Source organism: Nicotiana tabacum, chromosome 3 (assembly GCF_000715075.1).
Source record: "Nicotiana tabacum cultivar K326 chromosome 3, ASM71507v2, whole genome shotgun sequence".
Lineage (NCBI taxonomy): Eukaryota > Viridiplantae > Streptophyta > Magnoliopsida > Solanales > Solanaceae > Nicotiana > Nicotiana tabacum.
Genome location: NC_134082.1, coordinates 177,512,277 through 177,536,125, shown reverse-complemented (window position 1 = coordinate 177,536,125; position 23,849 = coordinate 177,512,277). Strand labels below are relative to the sequence as shown.

At 37.9% G+C, this 23,849-nt stretch overlaps 2 protein-coding genes across 2 annotated transcripts; one reads left to right on the top strand and one right to left on the bottom strand.

The window, feature by feature from the left end:
- The first annotated feature begins 10,054 nt into the window (after positions 1-10,054).
- Positions 10,055-10,933, top strand: LOC107807573 (pathogenesis-related genes transcriptional activator PTI5-like). The gene has a single exon (XM_016631985.2). The coding sequence runs from the start codon at positions 10,121-10,123 to the stop codon at positions 10,673-10,675; it is 555 nt and encodes a 184-aa protein (XP_016487471.1). The 5' UTR covers positions 10,055-10,120; the 3' UTR covers positions 10,676-10,933.
- Positions 10,934-13,305: 2,372 nt separating this feature from the next.
- LOC107807574 (ethylene-responsive transcription factor ERF091-like) lies at positions 13,306-14,409 on the bottom strand. Its single transcript, XM_016631986.2, has one exon. It carries the CDS (start codon positions 14,261-14,263, stop codon positions 13,442-13,444), a length of 822 nt encoding a protein of 273 aa, XP_016487472.2. The 5' UTR covers positions 14,264-14,409; the 3' UTR covers positions 13,306-13,441.
- Positions 14,410-23,849: the final 9,440 nt, after the last annotated feature.

Below are 23,849 nucleotides of genomic sequence, written 5' to 3'. Positions count from 1 at the left end.
ACCTCATTCTGAGTGCCACTATTCTAAAGGTGAGGTTTGCTTAGGGAGAGTTGAGGATGTATGAGTTTGCGTTCCACAATGACCAAAGTAATAGAAAGAGTTCTTTGATGTGTTGAGTCAACTCTTGATGCTCTTATGTCGCACTTAATCCATGGTGTTTCAAGGAGTAAATGTTGTTAATGATTCATTTGTATTGAGGGTGGAAATTGTTAGTCCTAATTGATGTTAGATGAGGCTAGTTTAGGACAGCTGAATTTTCTGGGATTTTCAATTGAGGGGTGGGTCTTATTTTGTTGCTTGAGGACAAGAAAAAACTTAAGTTTGGGGGAGTTGATAACTAGAGATTTTGCTACATTTTATACTCCTTCTTGCTTAAGTGTTAATTAGAAATATGTACAAAATAGTCCCAAAGGATCACAAGTTGTACTTGACTACAGATTTGATCAACAAAGTGACAAGATATTAAAGATCAGCTCAAAAAGGAATAAAACTTGCACAAGTATCAAGGCAAGACAAAGCTCAGGCAAAACAAGGCCAGTGTAGCCGAACACCATTCTGTGCGGTCCACACAAATGAAGTTCAGAGAGCATGCAACTCAGGCAAATCAGGCAATGTGGCCGCATGGGATTTAATGCGGTCCGCACTGAAGTTACTGCGGCCGTACTGAAGTTACTGCGGCCGCACTCGATTTAGTGCGGTCTGCACAACCAAGGATCAGAGAGTTGCTATTTTCGGAGATTGAAGCCAATGCGGTCCGCGCTCCATTTCATGCGGACCGCACTAGAGGACATCGCGGCCGCAATCTATCCTGTGCGGTCCGCATTGCCCCAGTTCAGAGAGTTCGATTTTCAAGTCTAGAGCCTTAGTGCGGCCGCACGTGATTTTCTGCGGTCCGCACTAGCCCTGCAGGGGTATTTTTGTCCATATTTTTCAGTTTAGTATAAATAGCTTCTTTTCCCATTTTTAGGTTATCAGATAGTTTTAGTTGAGAGCTGCGCTTGTGGGTTCGAATATTTTAGCTATTTTGGGCAACTTTATCTACATTTCAACATTGAATCTTCTTATTTATCTTAGTAATTAATTAATATGAGTTTTTCTTCATCTATTTCTTGCTTTTCTTCTTTAGTTATGAGTAGCTAAACCCATAAGCTAGGGTTGTGGCTCAACCCTAGTGTGGGTAAGTGATGGGTCTTGTGTTTAGGGCTAGATTGACTATGGATATTTGATACATGGGCTAATTTCATGTTTAATTGCTGAATTAGTGGTTACAAACACTAGTTTGTGTTTAGTTGACTTGAGCTCTTCTTGAGACAGAGAGCTTGAGTCTCTGAAATTGGTCCAATAAGGAATTGGGGCGTACTCAAGAGATTGATAGCCCCAATTAAAAGGTTAAACCTCGAGAGAGTAATACCCGACTTGAACCTTGATTGCTTGTGCAAATTTGCATACCAAATTGGTCTTAAGAAAGTCAATTCGGGCAAAATCACTTGAACCACCGAGAGGTGTAGAGTGGGTAAAATCGTGCAATGGTTATATCATACTCCCCAAATATGTCAATCATGCCTTAGACTCAAGTGTCCATCAATTGGCCACCTAGGCGAAAGTCACTACCCTAGTGCCTTTTAAACCATTTGAACAACCCACAACATTTTACTCTTAGCTTATTCTAGTTTAATTTACCATTGTAGTTTGATAAAAGTAGAAGTAAAACAAAAACCCAAAAATGTTTAGAAGTGTAATTTGGAACACATACCCAACTCAAAATTAGATAGATACTCGACTCCAACATCTAGCTATCTGTGGAAATCGATCCCGACCCTAAATCGGGTAAAAACTGCTTCGACCCTCTCTTGCTACTCAATAGTAGTGCAGGGTAGGCGCGATCATACAACCAAATAAGAATGAACCCGATGATCAGGAAAAGGCCTTCTTCATCACTAAGTATGGCACATACTGCTATAACGTAGTGCCATTCGGATTAAAAAATGCATGTGCCACTTACCAACTCCTAGTAAATCGGATGTTTGAAGAACAAATAGGGAAATCCATAAAAGTATACATTGTCGATATGTTAGTTAAGTCCCAGCGAGCAGAGGACCATTTAAAGCATTTGCAGGAAACCTTCAGTATATTAAAGAAGCACAACATAAAGCTGAATCCGAAAAAATATGCATTCAAAGTCGGATCAGGTAAATTTCTCAGGTTCATGGTATCCAACCGAGGAATCGAGATCAACCCCGACAAGATCAAAGCTATCTAGGATATCACGGTAGTGGACAACGTGAAGGCCGTTCAAAGGTTAACGGAGCATATTGCCGCCCTGGGGCGATTCATCTCGAGGTCCTCCGATAAGAGCCACCGATTTTTCTCGTTATTAAAGAAGAAAACAACTTCACAAGGACCCCAGAATGCCAACGGGCCTTGGAAGAACTTAAGCGATATCTATTGAGCCCGCCACTTTTTCACACATCGAGGACAGATGAACAACTATACTTGTATTTGGCACTATTGAAAATAGAGGTAAGTGGAGTCCTAGTTCGGGAAGAACAAGGTACGCAATTTTCAATTTATTATGTTAGCAGGACCTTAGGTGAGGTTGAAACTATATACCCTCACCTAGAAAATTGGCGCTCGCTTTACTAAGTGCCTCTAGGAAACTGAAACCATATTTTCAATGACATTCTATATGTGTTGTGACAACTTACCCATTACGTAATATAATGCATAAACTAGAACTCTCAGGACGATTGGCCAAACGGGCCATAGAAATCAGTGGGTACGATATCGAATATCGATCCCGGACAACCATTAAGTCTCAAATTTTGATACATTTCGTGGCCGACTTTACACTTGCCCTAATACCCGAAGTCAAAAGAGAGTTGTTGGTAAACTCGGGGATATCTTTGGGAATCTAGACCCTCTTTACGAATGGTGCCTCGAATGCAAAGGGGTCCGGACTTGGCATCATACTGAAGCCACCCACAAGCAATGTTGTTATACAATCCATTAGAACTGTGAAATTGACTAACAACGAGGCTGAATATGAGGCCATGATTGCAGGTCTCGAACTTTCCAAAAGCTTGGGGGTGAAGGTGATCGAAGCTAAGTGTGACTCTCTCCTTGTGATGAACCAAGTTAATGGAGCATTTGAAGTTAGAGAAGAACGAATGCAAAGGTACCTAGATAAGTTTAGGTAACATTACATCGGCTTAAAGAGTGGACTTTGCAGCACGTACATTGAGATTAAAATAGTGAGGCCGATGCCCTTGCAAACTTAGGGTCGTCGGTCGAGGATGACGAGCTCAACTCGGGAGAAGTCGTACAACTCATGAGATTGCTAGTGGAGGAAGGTCACGCCGAAATAAACTCCACAAGCTTAACTTGGGATTGGAGAAATAAATACGTAGAATATTTATAGACCGGGAAACTTCCCTTAGATCCAAAAGAACCGAGGGCCCTGTGCACAAAGGCAGCCGAATTTAGCTTGTCCGAGGATGGAACTTTGTTCAGAAGAATGTTCGATGGCCGCTAGCAATATGTCTGGGACCGGGAGATACCGAGTATGTTCTAAGGGAAGTTCACGAGGGCACCTACGAAAATCATTTAGGTGTCGAATCATTGGTTCGAAAGGTAATCAGAGCCGATTATTACTGGATCGACATGGAAAAAGATGTGAAGGAGTTCGCACGAAAATGTTACAAATGTCAATGACATGCTCCGATGATTAACTAACCGAGGGAACTGCTGCATTCGGTCTTGTCACCATGGCCATTCATGAATTGGGGAATGGACATCGTTGGCCCTTTTCCATGGGCACCGAGTAAGGCTCAATTTATCTTATTTATGACTGACTATTTCTCTAAGTGGGTTGAAGCACAGGTGTATGGGAAGGTCAGGGAGATGGAAGTCATCGACTTCATTTGGGACCACATCATATGTCAGTTTGGAATGCCATCCGAAATAGTATGTGACAACGGGAAACAATTTATTGGTAGCAAAGTGACCTAGTTTCTCGTAGATCAAAAGAATCCTATAGACACCTTATCACCCTAGTGAGAATGGACAAGCCGAATCGACCAACAAGACCATACTTCAAAACCTTAAGAAAAGGTTAACTGACGCCAAAGGAAAATGAAAGGAAATCCTACCAGAAGTCCTATGGGCATATCGTATGACCTAGAAGTCCAGTATCAGGGCCACCCCGTTTTTGTTGGTTTACGGCGTCGAAGCTCTAATACTGATCGAAGTCGGAGAGCCAAGTATCAGATGCCGATATGCAACAAAGGAATCAAATGACTAGGCCACGAATACAAGCTTGGGACTGTTGGATGAAAGGCACGAAGCCGATCTTGTTTGCTTAGCTGCCCAAAAGCAACGGATCGAAAGATATTACAACAAAAGGGCCAACCTTCGATACTTCAACGTCGGGGACTTAGTACTAAGGAATTTCACACTGAACACCCGAAATCCGAATGAAAGGAAATTGGGTCCGAACAGAGAGTGATTGTACCAAATTCTCGAGGTCACTGGGAAAGGATCCTATAAGCTCGGAATGATGAATGGAGAACAACTACCGAGTAATTGGAATGTAACTCACCTAAAATGATACTATTGCTAAGGTACGACCCCATTTAATTTCTTTTATTTATATTTCGAACTAACACGTGCAGGTGACCAATAAGGAGCCATAAAAATTCTTAGGTCTGAAAGCACGCGTTGCACTCTTTTTTTGTTGGACCGGTTTAATCCCAAATGGGTTTCCCGACAAGGTTTTTAATGAGACAACAATGGATGGCGCTAACTTAGAATGGAAGACCGATCATGAATCGATGTTAAGTATCGTATCAATAGTATCCGAGGCTTCTCTCTATGATCAACCTCGAATACTAGGGGGCCTTGCCCTCGAATATCGACTTTAGCAAGGAACTTACTTCGTAATGGAAGGGTCTCGTTACGTAGGATTTATTGTAAGGGCCAAATAGTCAAACGAACCGTGCCCGCCTAGATTGCTCGAGCCAGCATAAAACATGTACGCATGTATAACTGTTTTACACAAAAATAAAGATAAGTATCTTCCTTGCAATCATCTTGTCTTTTAAAAATTTCTTATTTACATTTCTTAAGGAATTTCATGCTTTTGATCCCCTAAAGGTAATGAGCCCAAGGGTCACCTTAACCTGAGATCGAACAATTATTCTCTCACCGGGGACTGCCGTCCGAAAACAAACTCGAACGATTCAAGCTATTAGACATCGGGGGCATAAGACCTATTAGGCAACCCCTGAATTTTAAAGGCCACGACCATCTCCAATCGGGGACTGTTATCTTAGGGAACCTCGAATAACTCGGGAAAGTAAGTTCACTAGGCGATTCCCAAACTAAAAGGCTATGACCATACTAACACAGCTCGGAGACATATGAGACCCGTAATAAAAACAAGGTCTTCAAAAAAGAAAATTTTCATAACCGGTTCTAAAGGCTACCCTCGGCGGACTACAACTACTTACTTTGGGAGGAAATTTCTAGTAATATCGAACCCCAAAATGCCTTAAAACATATTAGGGTAAATGCGAGGTTTGTTTGAACCTTCGAACACAACATGATTATTTCGTGCTAAGGCATTTTTGATCTTTGTGAATATAAATAAAAAAGCAAAGGAAAAAATTCGAAAGCTGTGAAAGGGAAAGAAAGCCTTATACAAAGTGCCAAACAGTCTGATGAAAATTTATACAAAGGCCGAACAGCCTCAACAAGATGCAAAAACAAAAAACAAAAACATCTAAAGGCCTAAGTGGCCTGGTCCTCATCAGAGGCAGCATCTTCACCCTGGGGATCTTCCCCGCCTTCAGATCCGCTGAAGCCCTCAGAGTCATTATCATCCTAGGGATAAGCCAACCTTTTAGCCTCAACTTTGAGCTCCTTGACATTCTCGATCTCAACTCATAAGTTGAAACCTCGAGCATGGATTTCCTCAAGGGCCTCCCTTCGAGATTGCCATTTATCATGCTCGGTGTTGTTTTTGCTAAAAAATGAGCCGCCTTAGCCTTATAAACAGCCACCACCTCATCAGCATTAGCCATAACTGCTTTTGCCTCCGATTTGGCCGCTTCAAGCTCTATGGACAAACTTTCTCGATTAGAGATGGTCGAATTCAGTTGGGACTAGAGCTCCTCGATCTTCCTGGCCTGCGCCATGGACTTGTCCTTTATACCTCAGAACTGGACTTCGTCCGAAGCCAATTAGGCTCGGGTGGTCTCCTTTTCTGAGGCTAGGCGGTCCATGTTTTTTTCCATTCTTTGGCCTCAGCCTTTACTGCATCTACCTCTTCCCGGAGCTGCCCGATTATGTCGACCTTCTATTGGACCTGCTGGTTCAGAACATTAGTCACCATGTCCGATTCGTCATCACTAACTTCAAAAAATTTTCTTACCTGCTCAGCCAGGTCGGCATGCTCTTTCCGAGCTACCTCCAACTCAGCTTGGAGGCCCTTAGGCCCCTTCTCTTTGCTCACTAAGAAGTTTGTAAGTGTCTCTTTTCTCAATGAGCTCTCAGATCTCGACCTCGTACTGGTTTAGCTCCTCCCAGTAGTGGAGGAACATTTCATGGTGGAGTACCGAAGCCTACAAACACAGGGAGCGGAGTTACAATCATCTACAAAATAATCTAAGTACACACTAGAAATTATTAAAAGGTGTCAGGGGTTACCCGATTTAATGCCTGTTGGGCTTCGTTGAACAAACAAGGCACTTCTATCTCATTCATTTTGGCCTAATCCTTTCCGATCACCAAGCACCGAAGATAACTGGACACTCCTACGAGGGCGAAAAGAAACCAGGCATCTTCTAGGATGGAAATAACAATTGATCACTTCCGATCAAGATTCAAACTCGGGGTTGGGAACTGATTGACTAATTTCGGGCTCGAGGCAGGTCCACTCGATGGACTCTTCTTCGGCACCGTATATCACCCAAACAGGTGACATCTTCCGTAGCGGTAGAGTCTACGCCGTCAAAGAAGTTGGTAAAGGTGTCTACTACCCCTTGTGGCTCTTCGGTGGATCATTCTTTCAGCGCTTAAGCATCGGCAATCATAGACTCAATAAATAATAGCAAACCGGAGAGGTCTATTACTCTTGGAATGCCCTTCGAAGAGCTATCCGCTGTCCGGGAAGAATCCGCCATGATCTCATTATCGACCTCTCCATCTCGAGGCATAGTGGCCTCGCCCCCTTCTGGTCCGGTAGCTTGAGCTAGGCTCGCTCGTCGACCTCTCCAAATTGAGACGATTCAGTTTCAGCACCTGCCGGTTTGGAGGCCTCTCGTATCACGACATCGGACCGCACGCGGGCCACCAACTTGGATTTCTCTTCTTCTTCTTCTTTGAACTCGTTCCTTAGTTGGTGGACTAAGTTCGAGGGTAGAGCATCGGTGCTTCCCTTAGGTTTGCGCGCCAGCCTCTTCTTTGGTTTTTTCTTTTTCGAATTCAGATAACTTGGGTCCCTCCTCCTTTTCTTCTTATCATCCTGCCTCGGAGTAGGGGACTCGAGAGTCACATCTTCGTCACTAGATGGAGGCCTCATAGCAACATCCTTGGGGAGACCTACAAAAGAAAATGAAACCAATGAGAACTCAACGACACGAGAAAAAAAATCAAATATTATTAAATCGGAAAAGAAAACTTACCATGGGAACGGGCCTCCCACTGGCCCTTCGACAATTCGCATCACGTGCACTCGGAATAGGGTTTCTGAGACACGAGGTCCTCGGCCCACTCCTTGAGTCGAAGAACATAATTTGGCATTCGAGCAATGACTGCACCACAAAACGTCGATAATAAGGAGGGAAAAAGGAAAAACAAACAAAATCTCCAAGGCAGAGTTATACTTACATTTCATGTTCCATTTCTCGAGAAATGGCATGTTCTCGGCCGGGATTAAATCGGAGGACTTCACCCGAACGAATCGACCTATCCAGCCCCGGTCCTAATCCTCGTCTATACTCGAGAATGGGGCCCTATTGGCCAGGCGGGCAAGTTTTATTAATCCCCCTCGATAGAGTCGGGGACTGTACAGGCGTATGAGATGATCGAGGGTGAAGGGACACCCCTCGATTTTGTTTACGAAAAAGCGGAGGAGAATTACTATCCTCCAGAATGAGGGATGAATCTAACTGAGGGTCACCTCGTACCTCTTGCAGAAGGCAATGATGACTGGGTCTAAGGGACCCAACGTGAAGGGATAAGTGTAAACACTTAAAAAACTCTCCACTTGGGGTAGTAATTGCTTCCTCAGGAGAAGGCACCACCACATATTTATCAGCCCAGTTGCAATCCTCTTTGACCTTGGAGAGGAGATCATCTGTGATCGAGCATATATATCTCGAGATCGGCTCGCATCAACCAGGAACCGAAGAGGTTTTTTCGAACTTGAAATCAATGTCGGTCGAGCACCCACCAGGAACAAACTCTTCAGGGTGAGGTTCCACCGCTGATCCCTCACCGGCAGGCCGTGATGAAGAGGCAGTCTTTTTTTGTGAAATTATTTTAGAAGTTTTTGCCATTTTCCTTTGAATAAAGATGAAGAATAGAAAGTTAAAAGGTCACATTTAGTGTTTTGGAATGAAGATAAGCGAAAATTCTTGCAAAAAACATTAAGAGATCTGGTACAAAGTATTTTTTTGAGAATACAAAGGGTTTTTTGAGAACAAGCGAAGAAGAGGTTTAAACGTAAAGTTTAAATGAATGAAAGTTTGAGTATTTATAGTTTGCAAACGACGGTTCAGAACCCGTAATGGCCGACTAGTAACTGACAAATATTAAATGTCATTAAAGACGTAACTGACGAGACGTTTCGTTAGTTTTGTTGTTTTTGGCGCGAAGAATCGAGACGAAGATCGGGGGCTCATATCGTTTCTCGTCGTTTACTCTTCGAAAAACGAGGGAACTATCTGTATACGGTCAAAACCGAGCTCATCTACTGCATGACGGATCGGGGCTGAAACATGATGAGTTAAAGATCGACTCCAGATTATATCGAACTAAGGTATGAAGTTAGAGCATGCGTCTTCAAGATCATCGAGCCCGTAGCTCCGGAACCGACCCAGACTCGGATCGAGCTCAAGGAAATATTATCAAACCAAATAACGGAAGGCCGAAATATCTATAATCAGTCGGATATCACGGCAGGAATCTCGGCCTGTATCAACAAGAGACCGACTAATTAGCAAATCATGAGATTTTATCTTTTGTAGAATTGTATCTAAAGTAGGACTCCCCTACTATATAAAGTGGGTCTATTTATTTGTAATAGAGACATTGTAACACGCATCCAAAGGTATTACATTATTATTTCTAGTTCTTATTATTTTGCTACTCTGTTCTGACATCGAGTGAGGCAATTTCTCGTGGGTGACCAACCTTCAAGGCTAACACTGTTCAACTTGTGTGGTTTGTCTTTATTTTTCTGTTATTGATTTCAATATTAATCTGTTTTTTTCAATTTGTGTCAAATTATATCACGTATCCTTAAAATCGCGTATAAATTCAATTGTTATCTGATTTTGAGGGTAAACAATTTCTTTTCTTATTTCCTTAAATGATTTATTAAGTGTTCAACTAAACATCTTTCTATTCTCTATGAAGATTGACAGATTAAAAAAAATTACTCGTATCATGTGCATGAACATTAAACCAATAAATGCATAAAATGTGTTGTCTATATATGACAATTTATTTTTCTCTCAACCTCAAAAAAAAAGTCTTGAAAGGTCAACTGCGCATCTTAGAAACAGAGGCATCAACTCTGTGGAAAATTATAGTCTGATAATTCCTCTTCCTCAATCATGTATCATTGTACATGCCAACAATTATCTAGACTTGTAATATTATCTAGACTTGGGGTAAACAGTGTCCACATTCCCACGAACGCACCAACTATTGAAAAAGACAGGCACAAATTTTTCTCTTGTTTCCTCATATCTTCCTCTTTCTCCACGAAAGAAAATTCAACAGACCCCACAACTTTTCTAGTATTCCTCAAGTTAAATACCTGATCTCAACCTCATAATCCAAACTTCAGAAACATTTTTCGAAAGCCATAACCTTAATTATATCCCTCTTAGCTATGGTTCCAGCTCCCCAAAGTGATCTACCTCTTAATGAGAATGACTCACAAGAGATGGTACTATATGAAGTCCTCAATGAAGCTAATGCCCTTAACATCCCATATTTACCCCAAAGAAACCAACTTCTTCCCAAAAATGTCCTTCGTCCATCACAGATCATAGGGAAGAAGTACAGAGGCGTAAGACGGAGACCATGGGGAAAATACGCTGCTGAAATTCGTGATTCGGCTAGACATGGTGCTAGAGTATGGCTAGGGACGTTTGAAACAGCAGAAGAAGCTGCGTTAGCTTATGATAGAGCAGCCTTTAGAATGCGTGGTGCTAAGGCACTCCTCAATTTTCCGTCTGAAGTAGTCACTGCCTCTGCTTCAGTAGATAGATTACTACTACGTCCTCCAAGTTTGAGCTCAGATAGTTATACTAATTCCAATCATTCGAATTCCAGTTCAAATGAAGTTTCAAGTGGGTTGATTAATGCATTTGAATCAAGAATTGCAACGGATTTATCTCAAGATAATAAGACAGAGTATATGGAGAATTTCTTGGCACTTTGAACCAATTGCATGGTCGATGTTAAGTTATACTAGGAGTTATAGTTTGTTGACACCTCGACCAAAATTTAGACGTATTAGATTGTCTCCGCAATATATCTATCTAGTCGAGTTTTACTTTCACATTATAATATATATATATACTCGTCTTTCTTTTTATTTTGTTCTTGGATTGTTTACGGCGATGGGTGTGCGCTTTAGTCATGTATTCATCTGTAAAAAGCTTGTATAAGATTTTATTGGCGCGTCGTTTACAAATTGTAATCTGCACATTCTATTTTCCATTTTTTTCAAGAACGCAAATCAAACGCACTATCATATGTGGGGTGCCACAGAGGGGCCAATGTGTTAGACGCTAGCCATTCTATGACCAAAAATATAATGGACCGTCGAACACAATAGACTATTTATTATTAATAAATTCATATAAAGACTTATTTATTCTCTTAATTAACTCAACGATCTTATTTAGAAAATATTAACTCAACGAAGGGAAACAGAACAGCAAGTTCCTTTGCAAGAATTGTCAAATAAATTCTAGCAATATCAAATTTAACCCATAAAAATATACTCCATCCGTCTTAGTTTATGTGGAGATCATTCGAATTCTGAGAATCAAATAAATTTTTTACTGCAAATTTTTCATATGTCTTTTAAATATTTTCAAATTATTAACTATTATCACTTATAACATTTTATGTAATTTCTAGATATATAAATTTTATTTCAAAAATTTAAAATTTTATTTTTGAATTAACGGTCAAAAAGAATTTGACTCTCAAAACCCACATGTTTCCACATTATCTCATTTGACACTCCTAACAAATTCCAAACTCCATTTGTGATTAACACAGAACCTTATATGTAATTATGTATAGTGGAGAAGAAGATAAACTTTCCTTAGAGCATTTTGCCTAGTGGTCAGCAGTCAAAAAACACACGAGGATTGTGTTAAAATAAAGAAAGGATATAGATTCAAGATCTGCCTATTGACCATGTTAATTATCCAGAGTTGACCCTGGACTTGGGTAGGTAACGGCCATATCAGAAAGAAAAAAAAGGGTAAAAGAGGTAATTCTTCAATATATTTTTTATGAAAAAAAGACTTATAATCTAATACTAGTATCGTTTTTTTGGGCGGTCCAACATTGTTGGTGGCCTAAAGCAAAATCTCGACGAGGGGCCTAATTTGTTAACAAAATAAATTTGTATATTTTTGTTTGAAATCTATTTTTTTTAACTTTTTAAAATGATAATATAGCTAATCCGATCCATTTAGATTCTCCTAATATATTATTGATCCTAATGCAAAATTGTTATAGGATAGGTATTTAACAAAAATTAATTCTTATGTTATCTTATTGAGTATACAGATCAGAGTATTATCTTCTACTTGTAATATTTCTTTTAACGTCGACTCCCACCCTCCAAGAACTCCCCACCTTGCTCTTGAGGTAACTCGAACTCATAACCTCTTGGTTGGAAGTGGAGGGTGCTCACCACTAAAGCAACCCACTCTTGTCAAAAATAAAAGATATTTTTATACCCTTTAAATAAAAAATTAAATTTTACCCACTAAATAAAAAAATCAAATATATCTTTATACCCTTTAAATTATTAAAATTTCAACTATCAGTGCTAGTCAAAAATTAAATTTTCTTTTTCTTTTTGTATTAAGTTATTTACTTTTTAACATTAAGATACTCAATTTTTATAAAAAAATTAAAATTACTACTAAGAGAAAGTGGAGCCCCTAAACTATTGCTTGTGCTGCCTTACCCTTAGCCGCCTATGATACGTGCTCCTTACGTAATAGAAAGAAATTGAAAAATTCATATTTTTGTAATTACCAAAGGATCTTTACGGGAAAAAAAGGATAAATTAAAATCTCCAAAGCCATCTTTACGTATATTATAAACGAGCATAACTTTTAAAAAAGAAAAAGTAATTTTATAAGCATACCTTGATGACTTTTTGTTTATAAACTACCCGAGAACTATAGAAATTCAAAATTGGACCATTAGATAAACTTTTGTCACACGTTTACCGCAAAGAGAAGATATTATAAAGTATAAAGACAAAGAAATATATGATGTCAACAACAACAACCCAATATAATTCTATTAGTGGAGTTTGGTGATGAAGTCACGTCATATAAAATATTTGGTTGGTCTTCCCATCTAGAAAAGCATTATACGTAATGATCCGTGAACTCTGCAATATTTCTAGATATCTACTAATGTAACTTCTAGAAAATGATCATCATTTCTTTTCAAGAATGGTTGGTTAGTCAAACCTCTGTCTTAGCTCTTGAGAAGATATGTTCTCTGGTTATAAATTAGATTTTCTTTTTCTTTTTTATGGACTACATACATTCTAGCAAACTTATTTTTATTTTTGTGAGATAAAAGATATCGGAAGGAAAGACTACTTATGCAGTCAAACTACTACTAACCGCCAATTCTCTTGAACAACTCAATAGTGACTTCAGAAACTTTTCCAGCTTTCGTCGTTTGCTAATTGTGCAACTAATTAAGACGATAATTAGATAACACACAAAAGTTAGAATTTTGCAACTCAGTATTCATGAAATAAAGAGGCGATAACTAAAATCATGTGGCATACAGTATAAATTTGTATAAACAAAGTATGAATCATCCATTAATTCATATACATATTATCCAAGAATATCATTTTTAACTTAGCTAGGTGCCCTATGCCCCTATCTTCCCTAATTATGTGTCTAAAACTTATAATTTAACTATTCAATCATAATGAGGATAATAAACTGTCCAAATAATCACTCCCAAGATCCTCAAACTCTAGGATATCCAAGTCACTCTGATCAAGATCCTCCTCCCCGTTTCTCATAATTTTCTTTTGTAGAGGTAATTGATTAATTACATCTAAATCCTCAAACATGCTCCAATCCCTGGACACTCTTTTTCTTGAATTAGAAATAGAATGATCATCCCAACCAAGATATGCACCTCCAATTTGTGAAACTGCTGATGGAAAAGTCCATTCTTGTTCAGGAAAAGATATTCCCATGGCTTGAGCAACAGTTTCAAGGGGGAAGTTTAAGTAGGCCTTAGGACCTCTTATTCTCAAAGCTGCTTTATCATAAGCCATGGCTGCTTCTTCAGCAGTATTAAAAGTTCCTAGCCAAACCCTAGCTCCTTTTCTTGATGAATCCCTTATCTCCGCCGCGTATTTTCCCCATGGCCTCCTTCTTACCCCTCTATAATGCCTTGTTACAACCATCTTCTTCTTCTCTTTTTTGACATCTTCATTTTTGCTTGTTGATGTATCATTTGAATGTATTTTGTCATTAGGAGGAAGAATTCCATTAAGAAGCTCTTCCCAAGTTTCAGCTCCCATTGATATCCATCTTCCTAAGCTTGGCAACCTTTCAAGACTTGGTAGTTCTTCCCATTTTTCAGGACATAATTCATTTGTCTCCCTTTGAGCCTTTTCATTTGCTTCATTCTTGGATATGAAGTTTGCCCAAACATTCTCTAAAATCTCTTCACATGCTACTTCTTGTTCTTGGTTCTTTTCCACATGAGTCATCTTTAAAGAATATTTCATATGAATAATATTGTAGAAAATTACTTGAGGAGAACTATTTATAAGAGTCCATCTTGTGTACTGCAGGCTTCTTGTTTAATGATGACTCGGAAATAACAGCTCAGCCAATGATTTTAATCCAATTGATGAATTGGAAGCCAGTAGGACGCTTGTACTACAAACTATGACTAAGCTAAATTCAAGGATGATTACCAGAATTTAGACATGAAGAAAGGTGTTTACTTTAGTGTTTTTAATATTTTCTTGTTGAATGCTTTGATTATAACTAATCATTTTGTGTTGTTTGCTGAAAAAGCTATTTTCTTAACATTTTTTTTAATCCGTCTATACTAAATGATTAATGAGATAACAAGCAGGTGAAGAGTATGAAAAGGCTTGTTCAAGTCTCTTTGTTTTGTTTCCTCGTCACTAGTTCCTTGAACTGCGACGTTTTTTGAGTTTCTCTTTGACATCGCTATCAGCCTACATCATCCAATTTCCTTAAACTTCTTAGTTAAGGAACGAATGTTCACATTGAACCTCTAATATGTTTTTAGAAAGCCCACCAAAAAATAGTTACACTAAAAAGAGCTTGGCGCAAGTAACATAAGCTAATTAATGTACTTAATTTAGCTAAGATATGGCGAACTAATTAAAGATCCTGTACGACCAAACAGTTCGTGATTCACTTTTTGCCTGAAAATAGAAACAAGTTACTCCTAACATTTAATTTTGTCATTCCCACACAAAGAAAAAGAAACATCAAGACGAGACATTAATTTTTTTTTTAAAAAAGATTCTTTTCTAAAAATATTAGTATTTGCATTTAGTGTGATTTGGCTACACATTACGAGACCACCAGTGCAATCCTGAAAGCTGAAGCAGGTAATTTGGAGAATGAAAGAACAAGAACGTAATCTTTAATATAATGCAAAATATCTAGCTTTTGTTCGATTTAGAAAGAAAAGAACAACCAATGAACCAGAAAGACAACTAGTGGAGTATTGGTTAGTAAATTTTGATCAAATGAAAGAGACCAACTCCAAAAGAACATAAAACATAGCTTAGCTAGGCACACCTTTGCTTTACGTATTTTCCCTCTAAAACCCGAGCATGTACAAAAAATAGTGAAAATAAAAGAAGATTTTTTTTCCAATTTTTTTTTTTCAACTTTCTCTTCCTCTCTTGCCCCGGGAGAACTACAGATACCTTTTGACATTTGTTTGAGTTGCTGGCTTGTCAAGGTTTCTCTTGTGTATGGGCAGAAAAGCCATTTCTTGCGAAATACTCCTCAAATAAGTGAAGTGACCAAAAAACTACTCGTATCTGGTTTAGTGTAAAAGAATGTTTCTTTAAAAGTTTATTCCCTAGTGCTTTCCTATAGCTTTAAAAGGGTAAAGGCACAGTTCTTTACAACAATTCCGCTCAATGTATTAAAATTCTAAATATTTCTCTCTTTGTAATTAGCTTTTGAGCTTGTTTTAGTTGATTATATAGCTGATAAGCATCAAATCATACAAAAGTATTTTTAAGAACTGAAACTAATTAATTTTACAAATTATAAGCAAGTACTACTATGTTAAAATAATTAAAGTATTAAAATTGATAATAAGTGGTAAAGTAGAGTAAACTTACCCAGGCAAACACCCTCTTTAATTTTGTCATTTCCGGTCCCATAATCTTTTCATTATTCCATTTCCACAGCATACATGCTCATCTTGATTTCGGTTTTTCATAAAGAACAAAAAATCTTTAACGACAACGATCAATATGTTTTAATTGATCCTACTTGGCCATAATGTCATCGTATCACTAAGATACACTTAAAGAATGTTGATAATTAGATTCATTTTCCTTTTCTTTTCATAGCCCATGTGCACTATTTCTTGAATTTTCTCTCAACTATGTAAACAAATTAGTGGGGAAAGAAAGAAGAGAAAAACATCTCCATTGTAAGAGCGAAAATGCAAGAGAAGGCATCCCACATTTCCTTCTTTTTTTAATTCTTTCTTTCTCTAATAAAATATTTTTTTTCTTAAAAAAAAAAAAAACTTTGACCATCTTCTGATTTTTGCATGTTACACTTGCCAAAAAACATGCTACTTAATTTACTCTGCAATATTGTTCTTTTATAAGAAAAAAAATAATTATGTTTTTACTTTTATTTTTACTCTGCAATATTTTTCAAATTGGATATCGTGGAAAGGACTTCTCTTCCTCTCTTTCCCTATTAAAAAAGTTGAACTAAAGAGATATCTTTGACATTTGTTTGAGTTGCTGGCTTATGAAGATTTTTCTTGTGTATGGGAAGAAAAGCCATTTCTTGCGAAATACTTCTCAAATGAGTGACTCGAAAACTAATTGGTGAAGAGGAAAACGAACTTTTAAAGTTTATTCCTATTGTTTTTTCCATGGTTTTAAAAGTTTAAAGGCACTGTTCCTTCTCTAATTATATTTCGTTTTTAAAGATTTTGTCATATATACCATAAAAAAATTTCATTATTCCACACCATACGTACAACTTATGCAATATGCAGCAACATGGAATTCCCAATAATCACTGCAACGCGTGTCATTATGGGATATCGTTGACTGGATGCTGGGGTGAAATAGTTTTTTTTGTTTGTTTTTGACTCATTGTTAACCTAATTGCGAGCCGAATGCAAGAAACTTTCATGTACCATACTCTAAGAAAAATTTCATGTATTAGGAGGGTGTTTGATTAAGCTTATAAGCTAGTTAGATTGGTTTATAAGTATTTTTTGGCTTATTTATGCGTTTGACAAATATCTAAAGTGCTTATAAGTTAAAATCGGCCATAAGTCACCCCAACTTATGGCTTTTCAGCTTATAAGCACTTTTAGTTTGACCAAAGATTTTACTAGTTTATCCTTAATAATATTTTTTAATTCACAAAATATTTTTCCTTAAATAAATTTTCTAACTTTCTTTTCATTCCATATTTGTTGTTCATCCTTTTGTTTTTAAAACAACTTTTTAATTTATAATCTTTTGTAAAATTCTTAAGGATATTTTAGTCATTTCAATAAAAGAACAGCTCATCAGTAGTTTTCTACCAAACACATTCAGCACATCTATCCAAACACTTAAATGCTTATTTTAAAAAATCAGTTTCAACACTTAAAAATGCTTTTCAGCACTTTAAGCTTATCAGCTATTTACAATCAGCTAATCCAATCGGGCTCTATATACTCTGTTTTATGAGTAATGTTTTTTTATGAGATGTCGCCGAAGAGACGTTTTATAAGTAATGTAGACTCTTTAAAAATTGATATTGATTGGAAACAAGAGTGTTGGGCCAAGAAAAAGTTAGTTTTGAAGTCTCACAAAGGAACTCAGACATGAACCAAGTCCTTCCTAGTGGAACACAGATATGGATAGACTTAAGAATGTGAGATGCACGTGAAGGAGATGAACTTAACTTGAAAGAAGTAATGTCTCCTGATCATGATCGAAAAGGTGCATATTGGATAAGGAGAAGGACTCCTTACTCAAAGAGAACACGGTTTAAGAGAAGGATGGAGTTAGAGGTTGAGATCACCTAGAACTCTTCCATCAAGGAAGACTAGCATCAGAATTTTAGTCAATCTCTATTTACTAACTCTATAAATATCAGTGTTGTTCTCATTTACAGGTAACACACATAAGCAGAAGTTAAAAGTGAATTGAAAGCAAAATAGCAAGGCAATTTTGCAAGCAGTTCGTGTGTGATTCAAGCGTGCAAACCTGAAGCTACTTGAACCAGATAGAAGAACCAGTTCCAAGTGTGTGTCTTTTATTCTAGTTCAATTGTAGTAGGTGTTTTCATATTGTACCTTTCAGCTTTATCTAGAAACAACTGTATTAGGTACTCAGAGTTTTTAAGTTAGAGTTAACTTGAAGTTGTCACAACAGTTGAGGGTGTGTGCTACAAGGGGATTAGAGTTAGTCCTAGGTTTACAAAAGAATTTTTGTAAATGCAGTTTTTGGCTCAGTAATTTTAGTGGAGAGTTTGGAAAAATCCTACTGGAAAGTAGGTCGTGGTTTTTTTCACCTTTTGAGCAAGGTGTTTTCCACATAAAATATTTGTGTTCTTTAATTTCTGTACTTATTATTCCGCAACAGTAGCAGTTGGAACACATAGAAGAACCAGGTCATTCTATAATTAGGTTAAGCGAAAAATTGGACACCACACAAATCACCCCCTCTTGTGTGGTATTGAAGTATAAAACATCAATTGGTATCAGATCAGGTTATCCTTGAAGAGGCTAACACCTTAGGAACAGATCAAGATGACTGCACAACCTCGAAATTGGGAAGGACAATCCACTGCTAGGCCTCCACTCTTCAATGGCTAGTACTACTCCTGGTGGAAAAATAGGATGAGAGATCACATCATCAGAGAGGATTATGAACTATGGGACATTGTTACTGATGGTCCCTTCTCTACCATGAAGAAGAATGCTGAAGGAGTGGATGTGCCAAAGACTAGAGCTGACTGCAATGTTGAGGACTTGAAAAGTGAGAAAAGAATGATAAGGCCAAGAAATGACTTATGTGTGGACTTGGTCCAGATGAGTACAACAGAATTCAAAGTTGTACTACTGTTAAGGAATTTTGGGACACTTTGCAAGTGGCTCACGAAGGAACTCCTCATGAAGAGATCAAGAGGAACACTATTGTACTCTCAATATGAGAATTTCATCATGAAGGAAGGAGAAACCATCCAAGAGATGTATACAAGGTTCACAATATCTTGGAAGGATTATCCTTGAAGAAGACAAGGTTGAGAAAATTCTGACAAGGGTTTTGCCATTTACTTGAAAAAGCAAAAAATCACTGCTATTCAGGAATCGAAGAATACTGCCACTCTTAAGTTGGACGAGCTAATTGGAAATCTCACTGCCTATGAATTTAGAAGGCAAACCATGAAGTGGATGCACCCAAGAAGGAAAGGAGCCTGGCTCTCAGAATCGGTGAAGGTGCAGATCTAGATGAGGATAAATGGCTATGAGCACGAGGGATTTCAAGAAGTATCTAATGAGAGGAAAAGGGTTCTTATGAGGTGCAACTTACAACAAACCAAGGGTCCCTAAAAAACAGACCAACGAGGGATGTTACAAATGTGGTAAGACTGATCACATGATCAAAACATGTCCTCAATGGAAAATTAAATGGAAGAAGGAAAGGGCTGAACGAAGAAACAGGAAGAAGGAACAAGTTCATCCCAAGAAGAACAAAGGATTAACAAAGGCTATGGTTGCTGCTTGGGGAGAGAGCTCAGACGAGGATTCAGAAGATGAAGATGGAGATAAATAAGCACTTATGACCATTGGAGAATCTGATGAGGAATCAGAGGTAAGTGTGATTTATCTCAAAGACAAGATTAAATTTGTCTAAAGAAAGTATATCTGAGTTACTGCTAGATTTCATTGATGAATCTAAGGTTATAAATAATGAAAAGGAACAGTTGTCTCAGGAATGTGTAATCTTGAAAGCTAAGTGCAAAAATCTAGAACTCGGGGCTAGTGCAAGTGATAGTAAAAATGCTAAGTTAAACAACCAGGTCCTTGAACTCGATTCCACTATGCTAGAGCTTAGATCTAAAAATTTAAAACTGAAATTAGGAACAGGTAAAAAGAAAGTTGATCACACACATCTCACCTTAGAAAAAATCTAGGAAAAATGAAGGAGGAGCAGATAAGAGTCCTAAAACAAGATCTAAGCAAGGTTAAGCATGAATTAGACAGAACTTGTAAATGGAATAAGTCCTCTAATGCACTATCATGGCTGCAAGAATACCATAGTAGTAATAAAAGAGGACTTGCCTATGGGGCCCCTGCACCTAAGTGGGATCCCAAAAGCAAGTATATCACACTTCCTGAGAACAAAATCTGCACACACTATGGTAAGACTGGTCACTACAAAAGTGAATGTAATGCAAAAGAAAAGGCTAGTCGAAAGAACAAAACTTTTGTTCAAGGGAAAAATGGGTTGCCAGGATGGGCTAAAAGGAATTTAATTCACCTTTTGCCTATAAAAAGGGACCCAAACTAGTTTGGGTTCCTAAGACTAACCCCTGATTTATTTTTGCAGGTCCAAGTGAATGGGAACAACCAAATATGGTACATGGATAGTGGCTGCTCAAAGCATATGACTGGAAGCAAGAACCAGTTCCTTTCACTTGAGGACCTAAAAGGAGGTAATGTCTCCTTTGGAAATAGTAAGACAGGTGAGATCATTGGGGTTGGAAAGGTAGATGAGACAGACTCACATTCCATTGAGAATGTCTACTTGATAGATGGCTTGAAATATAGCCTAATTAGTGTATCAAAACTATGTGACAGAGGTAACTTGGTAGCATTCACCTCTACCAAATGTTTTGTGATAAATCTTACCACTGACAAGATTGTTTTGCAGGGAAAAAGATATACATTGTAGATCTATCCACATTTTCAGAAAATGAATTCACTTGCTTAAGTGTGTTGGACAATGATCCCCTCCTTTGGCACAAAAGACTTGGACATGCAAGTCTAAGTCAACTCAACAAATTAGTCTCCAAGGACCTGGTGATAGGGCTGCCTAACATCAAGTTTAAGGAAGACAAAGTTTGCGAAGCTTGTGTAAGGGGGAAACAGGTAAGATCCTCTTTTAAATGCAAGAAAGTTGTAAGCACGACCAAGTCGATGGAACTGGTTCTTATGGATCTCTGTGGTCCAATGAGAACATTAAGCAGATGTGGTAAAACATATGTGGTGGTGCTTATTGATGATTACTCTAGGTTTACTTGGACATTGTTTTTAACATCTAAGGATGAAGCATTTGACATGTTTACTTCTTTTGTTAGAAAAACTCATAAACAACTAGGTAATCAACTTGCATCAATTAGGTCTGATCATGGAACTGAATTTGAAAATGCTAAGTTTGCTGAATTTTGTGATGAGCATGGCACAGATCATAATTTGTCTGCCCCTAGGACTCCACAACAAAATGGAGTAGTTGAAAGAAAGAATAGAACACTAGAAGATACGGTTAGGACTATGCTTCTTTCTAGTAAACTGCCTCATAGCTTCTGGGCAGAAACTGTAAACACTGCATGTTACATCATTAATAGGTGCATGACTAGACCTCTTGTATAGAAGACTCTCTATGAGTTACTTAAAGGGAGAAAACCAAATAAATCCCATCTTAGGATATTTAGATGCAAGTGCTTTGTGCACAATTATGGAAAGGATTCCCTAGGTTAGTTTGATCCTAGAAGTGATGAGGGAGTATTCTTGGGATATTCTTCACATAGAAAAGCTTATAAAGTGTACAACGAAAGAACTATGTGTGTAGAAGAAAGTGTACATGTAGTTTTTGATGAAACTAACATCTGAGAGACAAGAACATGAAGATGAAGCTATTGGGATAGTAAAAGGTTTAAATGAAGTCACAGCCCAAGCTGAAGCTGCACCAGAAGAAGGAAAATGTGATGGAACAGGTTCTTCCATCCAGGGCAACCTGACAGGGGGAACTAAACCAAGAAGAACCGAATCTAACTCCTAAATGGAACCTGTCCATGAGCCCGTTCCTCAGCAACAAAACATGGGAGAAACATCAAACAGAAACCAGTTGGTTGTGAAGCCTTACAAGTATCAAAGTTCTCATCGCAAACATAATTACTGATCCAACTTCTGGAGTTAAAACTAGATCTCAATTAAAGAATCTTTGTGCTTTTGATGCTTTCCTATCTCTTATTGAGCCTAAAAATATTTTTGAGGCTTTGTAGGATGCAGACTTGGTAAATGCAATGCAAGATGAACTCAATTAGTTTGAAAGGAGTCAAGTTTGGCATCTAGTTCTAAGACCCAAGGACAGATCAGTAATTGGCACTAAATGGGATCTTCAGAAATAAACTTGATGAAGATGGAACTATTACAAGGAACAAGGCAAGGTTGGTGGTTCAAGGTTACCGCCAAGAGGAGGGCATAGACTATGATGAGACCTTTGCTCCATTTGCAAGGTTGGAAGGAATAAGACTCCTCATAGTCTTTGTTGCATACATGGAATTTACTCTTCACCAGATGGACGTCAAGAGGGCCTTCCTAAATGGCTACTTAAAGGAAGAAGTGTTTGTCAAACAACCTCCAGGGTTTGAAAGCAAGGAGTGTCCGGATCATATATACAAACTAGACAAGGCACTCTATAGACTCAAGCAGGCTCTTAGAGCATGGTATGAACGACTATCCAAATTCCTGCTTGAACATGGCTACAAGAGAGGTAAAATTGGTAGCACTCTATTCTTGAGGAAAAAAGGTAAGGATCTTCTTGTAGTACAAATATATGTTGATGACATAATTTTTGGGGCAACCACTGAAAAACTAAGTAAGGAATTTGCTAAACTTATGAGGAACGAATTTGAAATGAGTATGATAGGTGAGCTTAACTTCTTCTTAGGCTTAAAAATTAAATAAAACTCAAATGGAACCATGATCCATCAGCAGAAATATGCAAAAGAGTTGATTAAGAAGTTTAAAATGGAAGAATCAAAGGAAATAGATACTCCTATTGCAACAGCCACAAAATTAGACATAGATGAATCTAGTTCATCTGTTGATCAGAAGTTGTATAGGGGTATGATTGGTTCACTTTTGTATCTTAATGCTAGAAAACCTTACATTGTTTTCAATGTAGGGATTTGTGCTCGATTTCAAGCAAATACAAAGGAATCTCACTTGGCTGCTGTCAAGAGAATATTGAGATACTTGAAAGGCACTACTGACCTTTGCCTTTGGTATCCAAAAGGTAGTAACTTTAACCTAGTGGGATATGTTGATGCTGACTATGCAGGTTTCCTTGTGGATAGGAAGAGAACTTCAGGTATAGAACACTTTCTTGGTTCATGTCTTGTGTCATGGGCTACTAAAAAGCAAAATTCAGTGGCCTTATCTACTGTTGAAGCTGAGTATGTTGTTGCTTCCTGTTGTGCTCAGTTGTTGTAGACCAAACAACAATTGATAAATTTTAGTATTGAAGTTGGTTGCATCCCTATTTTCTGTGATAACACTAGTGCTATTAGTATGACTAAGAACCCCGTTCATAATAAGAGAACTAAGCACATAGAATTAGACACCATTTTTGAGGAACAACTATGAGAAATGACTGATCACTATAGAATTTTGTGCTACTGATAAACAGATTGCTTACATCTTTACAAAAGCACTGACTAGAGAAAGCTTTGAAAGGAACAGGTTAGAACTAGGGATGATTAAGATCACCTAATGGAACCAGTTCAGAATGCATAATGGAAAAAAATTGGTTAGGAAATCTGGAACTTGTGTAAATATATAGATTAATCTTTGCTCAGTCTCATACTGTAAATAGTATACTCATGTGCCATGTGTTGATATGACTCACTGATCTCTAACAAAATTTCTTCTATTTTGGCAAATTGAGGCATGATCAAGAGGATTCTTAGTGAAGAACCTGGTTCATCAGTATTGGTTCATCTGAATAACGAGGTATATTTTCTACACTCTGCACAATTAGAAATATTAATATTTAATTCATGAGCAGAGTCCTACCTACGTTCAAAATATTCAAACCTATCCTTTTGAGTTTGAAC